This window comes from Mytilus galloprovincialis, chromosome 6 (genome assembly GCF_965363235.1).
Source record: "Mytilus galloprovincialis chromosome 6, xbMytGall1.hap1.1, whole genome shotgun sequence".
Classification (NCBI taxonomy): domain Eukaryota; kingdom Metazoa; phylum Mollusca; class Bivalvia; order Mytilida; family Mytilidae; genus Mytilus; species Mytilus galloprovincialis.
In genome coordinates, this window is record NC_134843.1 from 17,805,974 (window position 1) to 17,824,079 (window position 18,106).

Consider the following 18,106-nt stretch of genomic DNA (forward strand, 5'->3'; position numbering starts at 1 on the left):
TTTTTTTGTAAATTCGGAAAGCCAAACCATCGAAGCTTTCGTGACTTCAATTAAAACTTGTATTAACTGCACATGTTTCATTATTTGATTTGTATCATGACTGTATTTCAATAACGGAATAGTATATTTAAAAGATTGTTTTATGCTTGAAATAACATAGTCATTTAGCCACGCCAGTTCAGGTTAAAATTATTGAGTAAACACACACAAAGATACATGTAAATTCCTCAATCATATACCAAAATCTCGTCATACAAGGAGTCTCATTTGGGATTACGGTGACTTTTTAGTCATTAGAAACGTTGTTTTGTAAGTCATATGACCTCTTTTGCACCTCACTGAATCTGAAGCTGTTATGTTATCGTATATTTTATCATTGATTAAACATACTTAAAAACTGTTGAAAAACCCTACCTCACACATTTGGGATTTAAAAATAATTATCAAAAGTACATTACCCGTTAAGCATAATAGAATTCGGGAAACATGAAATAAAAATGTGGAACCGGTCAATTAAGAAGCATAGAAGTTGTAAAATAGACAAATACTGGCAAGCATGACTTATTGATATATTGTTAGTGATTATAATTTATATATAAAACGATCGTGAAACAGATGTTAAGTTAATAGGATCACATTGTCAACAGAGGTTTTGAGGGTAGGTCGTATTTATTATAATTGTACTAATTGTATAGGTATTCTCTATAGTTTGTGGTCATTAGAATAATCTCGATAATTGACATTGCCATCCTGAAAATGCATGAAATAATTGTCACTGGGCGTTCAACGACGAAAAATCAATAAATTGATTGATTGACCTTGTGATAAACTGTCAAGGTTAATATGGAGATCAACGATCATACTCGAAAGAACACTTGTTTTTTTTTTTTTTAAGTTTAGGTACATACTTGTATCGGTTACAATTTAATCTATTATATTATATTTTTTCAATGTAAATTTGAAAAGAAAATTATCTAACTTTTATTTAAAAAAACTGACATATAAAAAAGTAGATGTGGTATGATTGCCAATTAGACAACTCTATCATGAGACCAAAATGACACAGAAATTAACAATTATATAGGCAACCATACGGCCTCCAACAATTATAGTTCATACCGCATAGTCAGCTATAAAAGACCCCGAAATGACAATGTAAAACGAGAAAACTAACAGCCTTATTTATTTTTAGAAATGAACGAAAAACAAATATTTAACACATAAACAAACGGCAACCAATGAATTACAGGCTCCTAACTTGGGACAGGCACATTCATACATAATGCGGCGGGGTTAAACATGTTAGCGGGATCCCAACCCTCCCCCTAACCTGGGACAGTGGTATAACAGTACAACATAAGAACGAACTACATATCAGTTGAAAAAGGGTGAACTCATCAGATGGCAAAGAATACAAGTGGACGTGGCCGGGTACTTGTACATCCCAACAACAAAAAAACACTAGGAACAGATATGAGAGTTCTCGCAGTTAACTGACAGCTAGTTCAAAGCCACTAACAACTAATAAAAAAAAATGCATCTAAGACTAAATAAATGACATGTTTATATTTTGGTTCGAATTAATATCTGTTCGTACCAACCATCCAATAAAGCAACTGCAGTGTGTCCAAGTATCCCAAATTTTGCTTGTTCCAACCATCCAGCAAAGCGATTGTCTGTTTACCAGTAACCCAAATATGCATTTGTACCAACATCATAGAAAACACTTGTCTGTTTCCCAGTAGCCCATATTTTTATTTGTGCCAATAACCATAGAAAACAACTTTCTTTTTCCTTCTTGCCAAAGTGTTCGATTGTACTAACCACCAAGAGAAGCAAGTGTCTGTTTTTCTGCAGATGTTTGCAGAGGTGGATCATTCAAGGGGCAGGGGCCCACACCCCTTTTGTTGTAAAACTTTGATAGATTATTAAGGGAATTACTGGAGAAGGCTCTTCTACCCCTTTATGAAAATTTCTGGATCCGCCATTGGTTTGATGATAGTCGATTACTTGGTAGTCTAAACGTAAAACGCTTGAATTTATTTAAACGGCAATAACATGTTCAAAATGCAATATAAGTCATTTAATTATCAACATTTTCTCCAACCGGTTCCCAACTTATTGATAATCATGAATGTAAATTTACATTATCGTATATGATTATCTAGAAATTGTGAAACCGGTTAGAGAAAGTGTTACACCAGTCAGTTTAAGGACTTTGAGTACATAGAAATTTAATATTGATATTTTTTTTAAAACCTGACACTAGTACAAATGTATATATCAAAGTCTATATATAGTATGAATTTATATAGGGGGCCCTCTGATTTGAATAATGAGAAAACTTTTTTTGTTTTATCATCAAAAGTTTTGCTTATATCTAGTATTGTTGGCGTCTTGGATTTCGGATCGTAATTTTTTCCGTTATAGATATGGACAAGAACGATAACATTAAAGTTTTCATAGATCTATTATCAAATTAGATATCATTGAACTCACTGTTTGATTGTTAGTTGCTTAACTACCGCTAGCAAATATATCATGCATTTTCAAGACACGAACAAAGTATCAATAAACACAACGGAGTATCTGTTGTTCCGGCTAGCCGGACGAACATATTTATTATTTTTTATTTTTTTCTGTTTGCATATGCGCACTAACAACAACAGTGCCATGTGGCGCGGATAGCTTACCTAATGAGTGTCAGATTTCAAACGTGCGGCAATGAGAGTTTTTTTAGTGGAGCTCGTGTTTTCTGTTTTATGAAAGTGAGCGAAGTTGAATGCTGTGAAAACAACTTTCTTCAGAACAGACTACAGAGCGCGTGTACGTAAACTAAGTGGAATAAAACGTGAAATCAAACACCGAAATTACTGATTTATCCCCAGTACCTTGACCTGTTTCAATTGAGGTAAAACGCATACAACAAGTCAAAGAAAACTAAATCAAATATACATGCCTGCATGATTTGTAAGTTCTATTACAACGGCGACCTATGAACAGCAACTGATTTGTACAGGCTGTGAATTAAATACAATGCTATAGGCAAGCCCCTCTTTTATTTCATCTGTCTAATTTATATTCTCAAAAAAACGCTTTTGTATTTGCTATTATAAACCATCTTACTTTAGGAGCAGGTTACATGTGCTTACCCTTTCCCATTATTTTCTGTACGTGTAAAAGTTAATCAAACATTTTAAATAAAAACCTAATAGCAAAATTATGTGTCGACCTTGAAGGTCATTGGACCCAAAATCCAAGGGAATGATAAGTTCTTCTTTTGCAACATTGATGTCCGTTTGCATCATTAATCACCTTGCATGAAATGCAAAATTACCGTCGCTACATACTATCAATCAATGTTGTTGGAATTCTTATTTTTTGTCATTTTGTATGTTTATAGTTCCAAAAATCAAATCAAATATATTTTATTGTCAATTAAAGACGCCCATTACAGGCAGAATAATCACAAGTTAAATTTGGTACAATGATTACAAAATGATTACAATTATTTGAGTACAATTAAATCAATGATTACAACGACGAGAAAAGAAAGACACACTAATGTATATTTATAAAATGTATCATGTTTCAACTTATCAAGTTCCGGACAACGGTCTGTTCCAAAGACTAGACGTGCGAAAGCATAGACAATTTTTGCTATTTTTTGTCAGCTGGCTAAAGGAAAGACCTCTGCCTCAATACAATAGGTAGGTTGTCTATAGGATAAAATTCCTTGAAATTTCGACTGCCGATTGAAAATGAGGGTATATTGGGTAGAAACAGAAATTTTGCTTGCAAAAAGACAATATTATCATTGACCCCCCGAAGAGTTGTTGCAAGGGTTTGTTACGTGCACAACGCGTGGCATTTTATCTACACGAAGCATCATATTCAAAGTCCTCATTTTGACCGAACGTGGCTGCGTACTTGTACATCCTAGCCATACAAACGCCCCATTCTGGCTAATGTGTTACTGTATGTCGGAAGGACACAAAGAGTAGTCATATTTGTATTTAGTAGTCTCCTTTTAAATCATTTAATTAAAAGAAAATCTACTCCTGTTGTGAAAAAAAAAATCCTCATTCTCTTTTATAAATAGTAAATTGAGCATACATTTTGCATAAAGACATAATGGAAAAGGACAACGCCTTGTCAGCGCAAAGGGCTATAAATTAGGGGAAAAAATCAAATTATCTAAATTTACGAAAAATGATATCGTCAAGTTGTTACTGAAATAAGAAAGAAGGAACGTGTCTGAGGATACGAATCCTCCGCTCATAATTGCTTTTAATATGTGAAAATACGGACGGATGTTCAAGGGTAACACTTAATTCCCCCTTCGCCTACCGACGGCAGCATCGAAAGCAGAAAAGGTCGATCACTGACCGGACAATTTAAATATGTCAAAAGAATAAACTAAAATCGCTCTTAGAATAACAAAATAACTGCCATTTGAAGAAAGGATAGTTACGTCTGCCCTCAGTTAGTTTAATGTGTCATTAAAATTCTACTGGAAATCAGTCACGTTTGTTGAATAGAATTGACGAGCATTTCCATCGCCCCCCTTTTTTCCCTCAAAGATATAATAACTTGTTGAAAATCTTATATAATAAACAAAAAATGCTATAGAAAATTTGGTTCCGCCACTGCAAAATGTATTATTGTTACACAAACACTTGCACGCACACATACCACAGCGCATGACGTCAAACGACAAAACAAGTACGGTATTTAAAGTCTGATGAAAATACTCGTAAAATATTGCTCTAAGGTCAACCTGAAGTACAATTGTAGAACTTTTGTCAGTCTGAGAATTACATTTTATCTACCTGTTCATTTTTAGTTTATTACTTGTAGCATTAATTATAAGTTTAATTTGTACTTAAGCTGTTATTTTCCAATTAATTATTCATAAATTTAAAGGCTTTCCATAATCCATAGATGTTCTAGTTTATTGATGGCAAAATGTAAATAATTCTCGGGTCTTATCGATGAATAAAACTATTTGCGGGACATTTTGTTGATTTACAACCTAAAAGCAATCAAATTATATTTGCTTCCGACTTAAGCGTCTTATTGATCCTACGATATTAAAAACGCCAAGTTAGGAATAAACCAAGCAAAATCAGTAATTACTCTTGTAAGCGACAATGTAGATTTGAAGAAACAGCAGCAAGAGGAAACAGCCATTGAATTACCGGGTAAGTCATTCTAGCCACGTCTTTTAATGGCATGATACGTTGAGTTGTTTATGTGCCATCTTAAATTTTATGATAAAACTGATATACATAATATATGTGTGTCTTTTCTATAATGGATGTATTTTTCGTGAAATAGCAATTGAATTCTTGTTAGATATCAGTAGACATTTTAAAAGAAAATTTCGAATGTGTACTATAAGTAGTCCTTGGGGTTGAATAGTATATACATTTTGATGTAAATTTGAAACAGTTAATCACCTCCATGTTTAATAGACCATATCCGAATTTCTTTCATATTTGGACACAAACTTGATAGAAAGATACACATTTTCACATTTAAAAAACTTACTTTCGACTTAAGAAAATCATTGAACTATGTCCATATTTTAAATGAAAGCGACAGGTAGAGAGATCGATTTAATGTTTCGTCATTTCATTTGGGAAATTATATGTCTTCTAGACTGAGCCGTGTTACATACCGGAGAACTTCCTACATACCTAGATATAAATATTGTATGCCATACGGGCCATTTTTCTGCAAAAGACTAGAGCACAGTGACGCTCGAATCCAAATAGCTTATAGTGCTATAATAAAGTATGACTTTCAAGAAAAGCATTGAGGACCAAAACCTTTGAAGTACAAAGTAATACAATAATATATCCTATTTTCAAACTTCGTTGCTTGTAGACCAACAATTTTCATTTTAGGATTTAATTGTGCATTCCTTTAAAAACAGTAAATACCGAATAATGAAGTTTTATATCTAACGGGATTAAGGTTACGTACGATATGAGGATGATAATGATGGCTGACTGTTTAACGTCTTATAAAGCGGGAAATGTATTGCATATATATTCTGAACGAGAACATTTTATCTGATAGTGAAACTAACCCTGCTTTTTAAAAGAACGACACGCTGAACCGGACATTTGACGTTTTTGTTCACAAGGTAATATGTCCGCACTCTATATACGTACCAAAACACATCATTCTGAATCCGAGACGTCCAATGTTTGCTCTTGTGTGCCTGAATACCAATTTAAAATTCAATTATTTGACCTAACCGGAGATAGGAACCAAGACGTTACACACGATTCTCCAAGACCACCGAGACGATTCCACACTATACCACTGCAATGGTGTATACATACAAGGCGAAAGAAGTGACATATGTGTAAATCTATCTGTATTATTCCATAATGATTTTGGGATGTAAAAACTCATGATTAGATATATTGATTATACATTTTCCGATACCACTGCTGTCATGGGTTATAATTTAATGTTTCATCATTTCATTTGGGAAATTAGACATTTCTAGACTCAACCGTGTTACATATTGAATAACTTCCTAGATATCAGGATCACAATTTTGTAAGCCGGAATCGCGTTTTGTCAACAAAAGACTGGAGCAGTGACGCTCGAATCAAATTAGTTTATAATGCCAAAATATAGTATGAAGTTTAAGAAATGCATTGAGGACCCAAACTTTCGAAAATTTCCGTCAGTAGACGCAAAATGTTAGCTGTTGGAGACAACAAGCTGTCCTCTACATGGTTTTCCGTTTTTTTTTTTTTATATATATGGGGACGGAATCAAAGAGTGCAAAGAGTATTCAGTATGTATTCCTATACCATTTTTCATATTCAATAGTCTCTAAAATGTCGTACACAACGTTACGATTGGAATTGATCGCGTGTATTATACAAATCGACCCTACAATATTGTACTAACATACATCTACTTTATTTGTATAAGTTTATATATAATTATCTTATTCCGAAACGACAATGAAATAACGAAGTTAATTTTCAATAATTTTGAATTTAATTTAACTATAATTGGAAGGAAAGGGTATATGATACTCAAGTCATTTAGATAAACGGAACATTAAAGGTCTATATGTACACATACTTTTATCTGTATAAATATATTTCCTTCGTGTTTTAAAGCCATAACACTTCAAAGTAACCTTATACATGTACATGTAAATCTGTCTATACAATCTTTATTTGTACGTTTTACGTGATCTATAAGTGAATAATGCATATTTTTGGACATTTTTGGTTATTTAGATCTGAAGGGTGATGGGTCTCTGGGCATATTAGTGGTAATCTTATTGTTTGACAATCGTTTGAAGGAAGTTTATCCAAAATCGTTATCTCATTAAATTTATCAGAAATCGTTTACTATTTCTATTATATTGAATTTGATTGTCGCCTTGATTGTGTTGAATGTCGTTTTCATCACTCTTTGTAATATAATGACAGCCTGTATTTATTGTTGGAGGGAGCTGTAATATCCAGAGAGATCCATGCACCAGAAAAAATTCAGATCAAGGTAAATCTTGCTCTGTCAGGTGCGTTCGACTCATACCCTAATTGACTTGTATTGTCAGTTTACATGCCAAACGTCGGTGGTTTTCTCTGGTAACTCCAGGTTCCTCCACCAGTAAAAAGTGGTCACAATCATATATATATCCGAGCGGGCCGTAAAACAACCAATCATTAAATGTTACATGTACCGCTGTAATCTTAACCATACAAGCAGTTACAGGTTTGAAATGCTTTCATATTTTACTTCATTACATTATAAGATAATTGTATTGATTGTTTTTAAGATATTTCATAATTATTTGGATTTAATGCATTATAAAAATATTGAAACAGCAATCTGAACAGATGATCATCCAATAGCTATACCTAAATACAGTTCCGTGGTTTATTGGTTATATTACCCAATGTGTCATCAACTCAGTAATTAGCGCTTTTGTACTGATATTATTTATAATAAACTATTCCCCAGTTGATTAATTCAAAAGATACAAAAAGACATAATTTCAAACCCTCTTAGGTGCATTGGCCTTTTCGTTTTTTAAATCTCCTTTGGTCATATAGCTGCTGTGTATTTACACATCTCCGGCTTTTAATTGAAAAGGTTTGATGAAGGTACACGCTGAAAAGCGCTGTGGACGCACGAAATATAAACAAAGTTATTTTCACCATGTATGGCGTAAGCTCACGTTATAGTCAGTTGTTAGGTTTTTTTGTGTAACTTCCCTGCCTCATTGGCATTTAGCTCGCAATTTCAATACTAATTGTTAGTAAGACATCTTTGTTTCATAGGCTCCGATCTCAAAGGACTAGAAAATCACATTTTGTTACATTCCTCTTCCGTCTTGTTAGCGAGTAATTTTCGTCAATTAATTTGAATCTAGTCACAACAACGTAATTTGTAGACCTAAGTATCACATTATCGTATTTATCAAACCATTATTTACATTGTGAATGGTTCATGTACATGATAAAACAATAGAATTACACAAGTCGTTGTTTTGTTAACATCATGGTTGTTATGCTTATTGTTCTATATTTTCAGTTTCAACATTGACGTACATCATTACAAGAAATATTGAAAATGTCTGCGGTAAATATTAATGTACTTGGTCTAGTAATAAAAAGTTTGTCCTCCTGTTATGGATATCTAATAATTTAGATGCTATTTAATGATATCAAAAACACCTTAGCGGATGTTCCTTATACTATATCCATTCCTTTTAGGGAACATGGTAGCCTAGTTTAGTTTCTTACCAGTCTGCATTATTTGGTCAGTGTTAGAAAATTGTCTCATTGGCAATCATACCACATCTTATAGAAACTCGTCATAGAAACCAGGGGCCGTGTCCATGAAAGTATCCTAGCACATGTCCTAAGATAGGTCTTAGGACATTATTTGGGATGGTCTTAGGACGTGTCTGAGACATGTCTTAGGATGTAAAACAAAGCTGTCTTAGGACAGTCCTAACTACGATGGTCCTAGGACCGTCCTAACACATTTATTTAATTGAAAATATATGTAGAAATTTGTATGACATAGATTGAATTGTACTTTATAACATATATGTAAAGAAAGGGAGGATAACTCTTATATACAAAACAATTAACGCAAAATAAAAGTTAAAAGTTTTTACGGAATACTTATAAATACGTTATTAAATATGATAAAAGATATAAATGAGTTTAATACGAAAACAAAAGTAAATGGTCACAAAACTTTGTGATATTCGTGCTGCCATTTTAGTACATAAACTAGTTTTGTCCTTAGGTCCACTCGATTTCACTACATGTATCGAATCAGGATTAGGTAAAAAAGAAGTAAAGTTTTTCCCATATTTTAATTATTTAAAATATGTTGCTTATGATGATAGTATTGTTTAGGCTTCAAAAAAGGCAGCACGAAATAATTTAATATAATACAATTAAATCTTTAACAAACATTAAACAATATTTTTTTTTTATTAATTTTATCTAATGATAGTTTAATATTGTATTAGTATTTTTAGTATTGAATTTATGCCATATTTGTTGTTTTTATTAGGTTTTAGGACGATGTAAACTTTAGGACTAATTGTATATCCTAACTTTAGGACCAAATTTAGGACATACATTATTTTAGGAGACCTTCGTTAGCCCGACTTAGGACTAAGACGTGTCCTAAGACCATTCTAAGACATGTCTTAGTCTTAGGACAGCTTCGTTGACACGGCCCCTGGCTTTTAGTTTTTGAACACCAGATATACAGAAGACTCGTCAGTGTCGCTTGAATAAAACAGTTGGTATGTGCATATCTATATTATATAAAACAATTGTCGAGTGTTGCATATCTATATTATATTCATGAGTGCGAATTATTGTTTGTTTCGTAACTAAATTAAATGTGATCCATTGATTGAACTTGGATTTACTTAAAATGTTATGTGCTTCGAAATAATTTGTTTCTAAAACTAAAAATGTAATATTAAACAATTCATAAAAAAAAGAAGAATTGATATGATTGCCAATGATACAACTCTTTAGAAAAAATAACACAGAAATTAACAACTATTGGTCACTATACGGCCTTTAACAATGAGCGAAGCACATAATGCATAGTCAGCTATAAAAGGCCCCGGCATCATTAATGTAATACAAGTCAAACGTGAAAACTAACGGTCTAATTTATGTACAAATATGTAACACTCTAACAAATGGAAATATTGAATTACAGGTTTCTGTCTTGTAAGCTTTAAACATAAAACATATCTGAAGTTAGAAAAAAAATATACAACGCCTGGATTAATCTGTGCTTTTATTCAGTGAAAAATGTTATTCGTGTTGTTTTTTAGTTTGAATGTCCCTTTGGTATCTTTTGCTCCTCTTTTACCGACAAAATCCGTGATCATTGTCATCACCTAATTATTGTAATGACATATTATTACGTATTTACAGTAATATATATGGACGTCATTGAACAAGTGGTATATATTTCTAATTAATTTAATTCCATATGCAGTTGATAAACAAATGTATTGACATTTTAGTTGATATGTAGATATATTTGTGGTCGCATGTAGTATACATTTGACATCCAAAACGTACCCCCTACTGATTTTATGACGAATGATCATTGATGAAATACATTGTGCTTGCAGTTCAAATATTTGAGTAGTGCGACAAATAAGGAAATATAATTTGTTTGTTATATATATATATATATTTATTTATCATATTTGATGAACTTTAAAAGATTGATGAATTCTACGTCGAGCATCCTAATGGTGCGAACCAGGAGAAAAACGTTACCAGGTAAGTTTATTAGAGTAATTTGAAAATGAAATAAACAGGAGTTGTGTCACATATTTGTGTCTTTGTGTTTATGTGTATGTCTAAAGCACGCACATCCTGCACGTGAAAGTTTTTTAGGATCTAAAAAAATTTAGAATTGTAAAAGACATTTTTGTATTTGTTACCATTTCAGGAAGAGAGTAGTATACTACAGAGATATTCAGAGGCAAAAATCCGTGGTATGTTTTATATTCTGAACAGTCCATAGCATTTGTGCCTTATTATAAATTAACTTTACTAAAATCGATGTATTTACAAAAACCTGTATATATAGTACTAGTCCTAATTCAAATAAAATCTTCATAATTATATTGAATATATTTAACTTATTTGCATTATATAGAAGAAAAAAAATATGTCATACTAAAGACGCTACTGTAATAGGAAATATGGATGCAATTGGCATAACTTTAAGTATCATAATTTATTCTTATGAGGACTGACTTGTTTATAAAAGACAAACCGAAGTGCTAAGGGTATACATAAAAACATTAAAATCAAGAAAACAAAACCCAAAATGAAAATAACACTATAAACTTGTTTCGCCTGATTTAAACTTCACCAGCATCGCTCACACAACCAACCAAGACAATTATAATTTCAAAAGTTGAGCGATAGTGCTGATCTAAATCTGTGAGGTACGACTGATCTACCCATGTTTGTTTCTCTCAAGAAGTGAACATTAACCGAATTACGTTGTTGAATCTATACCACTGTCCAGGGTTAAACCCCGCCATATACATTGTACCTTTGTATACCTCTGAAAAGTTTTAAACCTGTAATTCAGTCGTTGTCCTTGAATTATCCTATGGATATCTTAACGCATATGGAAATATAACAAATATGTAATGATCTTTGAATTATATTCCAAGAAATTCCTCCTTATTTTGAATATATACACACATTTCTAAGAAGATCGATTTCTTCATTATACAAAGACTCTTTGAAATGTCACTTGTGGTATTTACAGCATCCAAGAAAATCAATATGATTATTCAATTAGGAGAAATTTATTGAACATAATATTTTAATTGAATTTCTCAAACAATGATAATGTCGTCCATTGGTGATGTTTTGCCGCATATTCTTCTGTATGACGGTCTATACTCGAATTTTGAAAACCATAAAGGCCAAACAATCGAGTTGTGTAATGTTTATGCCTATAGTTGGTATGAATTTGGTAAATAAAGACTATGAAATGTCTCACACTAATACATCAAGAGACCAACATATTTAAACACCATTCATGTCCAAAATATTATATATGTAAATTGTCTATATATAATATTATATATTACAACACCATATTACATACATACCCCTACATGTTTTCCCGTTCATTGTTTCTGTCAGATTGTAGAAAACCAGTATTTATTATGCTGGTTTTGTTTCGAATTTAAAACCATAGAGATATTTTAAGCTCACTTGATTAATAAAGCAAATTCATGTTTTAGTTGACTCACGTTACGTCATGTACTATACAGGTTTTACAGCTCGCAATTTAAATTTTATTATTTTATGGTTGTTTGTCGAAGGTTCGATAACAAATTTTCATGTATATTGAGGAAAAGCATAAATTACATAATACAATAAAAATAGAAGTCTCCTGTAATGGAAGACTGAATTTAGTCTTTAAAAAGAACAGTGTGTTGCACAGGGAAATCCGTGTTCTGTGCCAAGATTTTTGTTAGTATTTTTGCAGATAGCAATAAATAGAAAACGGCAATATATATGGTATATTTCAAAGATTTTTTTTCAGCGAAGTTTATCGTAATGCAAACTCTATACAGTCGTTTTAATTAAATCATATACTAGTATCAATACTCGACCAACATGTATTATTCGCTACAATATTGAAACCAGTATATTTTCAGACTGTATACTTTGAATTTAAATTACCACAATTTTGGAAGTAATATCATTTTATAACTCTGTGTTTTGACTTAATTCAAATCTTCGTGCAAGACCTTGACATATAAGAAGTGGCATTATAGATATTGGAATTCAGAGCCCTATTTTTGTATAAAGCATAAAAAAAAACTATTGCTTTCTCTACAAAGTTAAATACAAAAATGTGTTCTTTTAACTCCAAAGTTTTCATATTTCTGTCTTTTGTTTAAAATTTTAGAATTACGAGAGGCATTTCGTCTGTTTGATAAAGATGGCGACGGATCCATCAGTACAGATGAGCTAGGAACAGTTATGAGAAATCTAGGTCAATTTCCATCATCTGACGAAATATCACAAATGATTAAGGAGATCGATATTGATGGTATGTATGTCGATATATTATGTGTGGTTAATTTTAATTTTGTCACTACATGTATTTCTGCTTTGTTGTTTTTCTGTTTTTTCCTACTTTTAATTTCTCTGCTTACCAAGTTTCAATGATAACTACGCTTCCACTTTCTCACTGTGCGTATTGCTGTGTGTTTCTTTATTCTACATTGGCTAGAGGTATAGGGGGAGTATTGAGATCTCGCAAAACATGTTAAACACCGCCGCATTATTCAGAACCCAGCTGAGGCCCGCCTCAAGGTGCGTGTTTTTCTCGATACATTGAAAACCCAATGAGTGCCTTCGGCTGTTATCTGCTCGGGCTGTTGTCCCTTTGCCACATTCTCCATTTCCATTCTCAATTTTATAACTGCCTCTATTAACAGATCAGAAAATTAAGCTCATTATCCGTTTATTATATCATGAGTTTAGATGTCAGTGGTACTGATATATAACAAACCTTTCTGATATTGTCCAGTTATAATTTTAGAAATTTTCCTCTACCCCATGCAAAGTTTTTTTTTTCGGTGCGTTCTGATCATATAGCTCTTCACCTACTGTGTTTCTTATACATCCTTTGATTTCAGATATTCGGCTATGAGTGTTCACAATGAAGGTAAATCCAGAAAAGCACTTTGGATGCATAATCTTAATAAATAAAATTGAGAAAGGAAATGGTGAATGTGTCAAAGCGACAACAACCCGACCATAGAGCAGACAAAAGCCGAAGGCCACCAATGGGTCTTCAATGTAGCGAGAATTCCCGCACCCGTAGGTGTCCTTCAACTGGCCCCTAAAGTGTTTTTTTTTTTTTTTCATTTTGAGTTTTTACTTTCAATCTGTCAAAGCCAACTTTGTGTTAAATATTTGATGTTAAATTTAGCGTTTACTTTTCTTGTTCCGGCTCACGTTACAATGTGTAACAAAATAAGTATTGGTTAACGGAAATTCCACAAATTGCCATGTACATTGGTAAAATTATATTATTCGATCGTTTAATCCTGTTGATAAAAAATACGTTTATTTCCTTTTGAAATATTTCACAAGAGTTGTTTTTCTTTGGACAAAGTTTTTTTTTTTGCACAGCATGTTGCAAACGAAGTGTATTTTCATTCTATTGTTCTACGATTGATTCTTGTTGCCTAGAAAAATATCCTTAAAAAGTATTGACGGATCATTAAAAAAAATCTTTTAAGGATAGAGTTTGATGTTTTTAAGAAAGACGGTGGTGCCAGTTTTCAACAACAGATACTTTCAAAGAGTCAATTGTTTTTTTTTTTTGTTTTTTTTGTTTTTTTGTCTGATTAAAAACGTTTACACACGACTCAAGTGAAAATTTATATTGAAATAAAAAAATAGTATTTCAATCCAAAACCAAAGTCGGAATTTAAAGTGAAGGTTCTTTTAAAGAAATTTGTTCAATTGAGCAATATTGCAATTTTATAAATTTATTTGACAATGCTGAAGACGTTTACCATTATAACTCGTTAAGTATGTGGTTGATGGGAAGGAACAGAACTGAAGTCTGCACCTCTTAAAAAGATTTCAAAAGCTTGTTGACATTTGAAAAATATAAATAAACTATGAAATGTAATCATATTTCCACACGTAAACGCAAACGTATATATGGCCAATAAATTATACACTGACAAGTTTTGGATATTTTATCATCGTCTAGTACATTTTGAGATTGCCGTCTTATATACATCTAAGTCATATCAATTTGAATATCTATTCAAATAAAGTAAATTGAACAAGTTTGACTGAACTATAAAAGGTGAAATTCTAAAAATGATCAAAGAAGATATAGATATATATAATTTACAGCGACTTGAAACAGGATTTATAAATTTTTATGATACATAAGTCTTTTAATATTCATTTTTAAAAACATAAACCACACCAAGTTTTTGCTTAGGTTTTTTTTTATCCAAATATATTCTGTTTAGGAGCAGTTATATCAAAATTAAAAAAATCACATTCATTGGCAGAGATTCTGATGAGAAAAATCATTTTGATAAACCTCCATCTATTTTATATCAAAAATGTAAATGGTTCAACATCTTTTATGTATTTAGACTAATTGTAATTGTTAAGAACTAATTGTTTATTTTTTTCCGTTCAATTTTACGCTTTTTTTATTATACATTTGTTGCTTAGAATGAGGAAGACGTCATGCAATGATTTTTTCAATGGATATCAACAATGTTTTGCTGTGCATCAATCTTTCATTATCAGATAATTCAGCTGAATTAGCACTTTTTATTTAAAGCTGTAATTACCTTTGCATGTTTGGTCAATTAAGTAAAACTATTTTAAGAATGCATGCATGCACTACTATTTTGCTTTGTATGCAAAAAAGTACATGGTATCAACATTATAAAGGTGATAAGTGAGCCTTTGTTTATGAACGATTAGCTTCGATTAGGCAATCGATTAATTTTCGAATTGCCGATTCGTGAAACAGTGACGTGTTCAAATGGCAATGCATACCTGCATGTACCTTACCATTGGCATTGACTTATGCCATATTCCGGTAATAATCTAAACTTGATTTTTGTTTCATAATAGGCGATGGGACCTTTAGTTTTGAAGAATTTGTACAAGTAATGGCCAACATGGGAGGTATTAGTGAACAATCGGAGGAGGATGAGGAAGAGGAACTCAGACAAGCTTTTAGAGTAAGCTATACACTACAATAGGTATCTTTAAAGTACAGCGCTTGAAATATTTTAAAGAGGGTTGCAAGTAAAAAGTATTCAAAAAGGGAAAGTCTCTAAAATCTGTTAAGTTACTAGCTACCAATCGACGGTAAAAGTTTTTAAAAAAACTGCCACATTCCTGACTTGGTACAGACAAGGGATATACGATACTACATGCAATTATATGAAGAGACCGAAGATTTAGAGGATTTACATTCAAATAAATGTTATCTTGCCAAGTAATGACAATAAAAAATAAGGGGAAATTTTACCGTATTATCAAGTTTTTATTTTGTTTTCAGGTTTTTGACAAATCAGGATGTGGTTACATTACGGCATCAGATCTCAGGGCAGTATTGCAATGCATCGGCGAAGATTTAACAGAAGATGAAAGTAAGTCATTAAATTAGTTTGCCAATCATATTTGGATTTTAAAGTGCCGTTGGGCTACTGTCTAATTGTTGTCCAACTTCATTTTTTATTTTGTATTAAAGATTTATATTTTCAAAATCTTGAAAATATAATGAAATTCCTTTAATACAGTTTAACGATTTTGATATAATTGTTATTCATATTCAACAATATGTGAAACATCAGTTTAACTGGATCACTATTAGATAAATGCTAGTTCTGAAGCATATGAGATATTTCTTTCTTTCAAAAACTTTATGAGCTAAAAATTGGCAAACATGAAAAAGCCGTTGATCTTTACTTGCTGTATTTTGGCTTGTCAGGGGTGAACTCAGATGATTTTATCAATGATAATTTTCTGTTGTTTTATACAGTCGATGAAATGATTGCTGAAGTAGATATTGATGGCGATGGAAGAATAGATTTCGATGGTAAGCATTTACTGTATTCTTTTAAAAAGATTATATCTAGATATCTTGATATTCTGTTTATATAAAACTTTGTATCATTGTTAAACTATTCTATCTTCTCTGATTAGTTCAGTGATAATTTGTCAGTTATTAAGAGTGATTTAGAACTGTATTATATTTAATCTCTTGCCAACAAGTGAATACCAACATAAAAAAACATAATGACTGTTGAAGACGGAACGCTTGTGTTTGGGAAAATGTCTCTCTTTTGCTTACAACACCCCACCTCGCCAAACATGTTTTAATCGAGATTATTCTGTTAAAAGTGTGATTTATTAATATAACTATTCATTTATATTCAAATGCATTATTTCTTACTTGTAGTTTTATCAATTGCTTTTATGTATAAATTCTTTTTGCAGAATTTATTGCATGCATGTGTGAGGATGCACCACAGAAGTCTACAGCATAATTTTACATATTGTGAAAATTAAACTGCAATGAGCATGGACTTTAGTAGTGTGATCTAATATGATCGAACATTCAACAGTACAAAAAGAAGACTTCAGTAGTACTTGGGTTTTTATTATGTATTAAATAAATACTTACTTTCTCTATATAAACGGTCACTTTGAAATAATAAATAAATACATGTATATCAGTGTTTAATAGAATTAGTAGTACAGATACATGTATATAGAGTCAGTAAAGTCGAGTTATTGGATAAAGTATTGTGTTAGTCCAAATAGTTATGTCGACGTCATAACATAAGTACGATAGCCTCTCAAGACCGTCATAATCATGAAAATTGTTTGGACTAGTTTTGTGGATATAATTGTATGAATTATGTTCGTCACAATAATACGTCACTGTTTGTTTTTTCATATGCTGTCGATAATGGAAGATGTTACTTTGCGATGTCCATGTTGTACATGTAACGACTGCTATCTAATTTTATTTAAACATTTCGGAGTTTCTCTGTTCTGAGTGTTCTTGCCATTCTTTGTGCTGCGTGTTCTTGCGTTTCTTTGTGCTGAGTGTTCTTGCGTTTCTTTGTGCTGTATTCCTGCTGCATAGTGTTGTCGCTTTAGATGTATTTCCTAACATTGCAATTTGAGTGGGAGGCTTGGCTAGCAATAAAACCAGGTACAATCCACCATTTTTTCTTAAAATATCCTGTACCGAGTCAGTAATATGGAAGTTATCAAATAGATCGTTGGTGTTTGTTTGTGTTGCACTTCAGTGTTTTGTTTTCCTCTTATAGTTGAGATGTTTCCATCGGTTTTGTTCTGTAACTTAAATTTGTTTTCTCTCAGCCAAATTATGACTTCTGAACAGCGACATACTACTGTTGCCTTTCTTTATATTTTCTATACACAATAAATTGTTTTTTTACGAATTCCGTTCCCAAATAAATGGTTCCCGATTTCATTTCTTT

The 18,106-nt window shown here is 32.0% G+C and overlaps 1 protein-coding gene across 4 annotated transcripts; it reads left to right on the top strand.

Moving 5' to 3' along the window:
* The first annotated feature begins 448 nt into the window (after positions 1-448).
* Positions 449-17,324, top strand: LOC143079098 (neo-calmodulin-like). Of its 4 annotated transcripts, XM_076254274.1 has the most exons (9): positions 449-658; positions 3,605-3,710; positions 8,584-8,631; positions 11,002-11,047; positions 12,997-13,140; positions 15,717-15,826; positions 16,150-16,240; positions 16,633-16,689; positions 17,091-17,324. In XM_076254274.1, exons 3-9 carry the CDS (start codon positions 8,623-8,625, stop codon positions 17,138-17,140), a joined length of 507 nt encoding a protein of 168 aa, XP_076110389.1. In that variant the 5' UTR covers positions 449-658; positions 3,605-3,710; positions 8,584-8,622; the 3' UTR covers positions 17,141-17,324. The 4 variants fall into 4 exon arrangements, with proteins under 4 accessions (XP_076110389.1, XP_076110390.1, XP_076110388.1 ...); XM_076254275.1 differs by lacking the exon at positions 3,605-3,710; XM_076254273.1 differs by lacking the exons at positions 449-658; positions 3,605-3,710 and adding an exon at positions 5,002-5,204.
* The last annotated feature ends 782 nt before the right edge of the window (positions 17,325-18,106 follow it).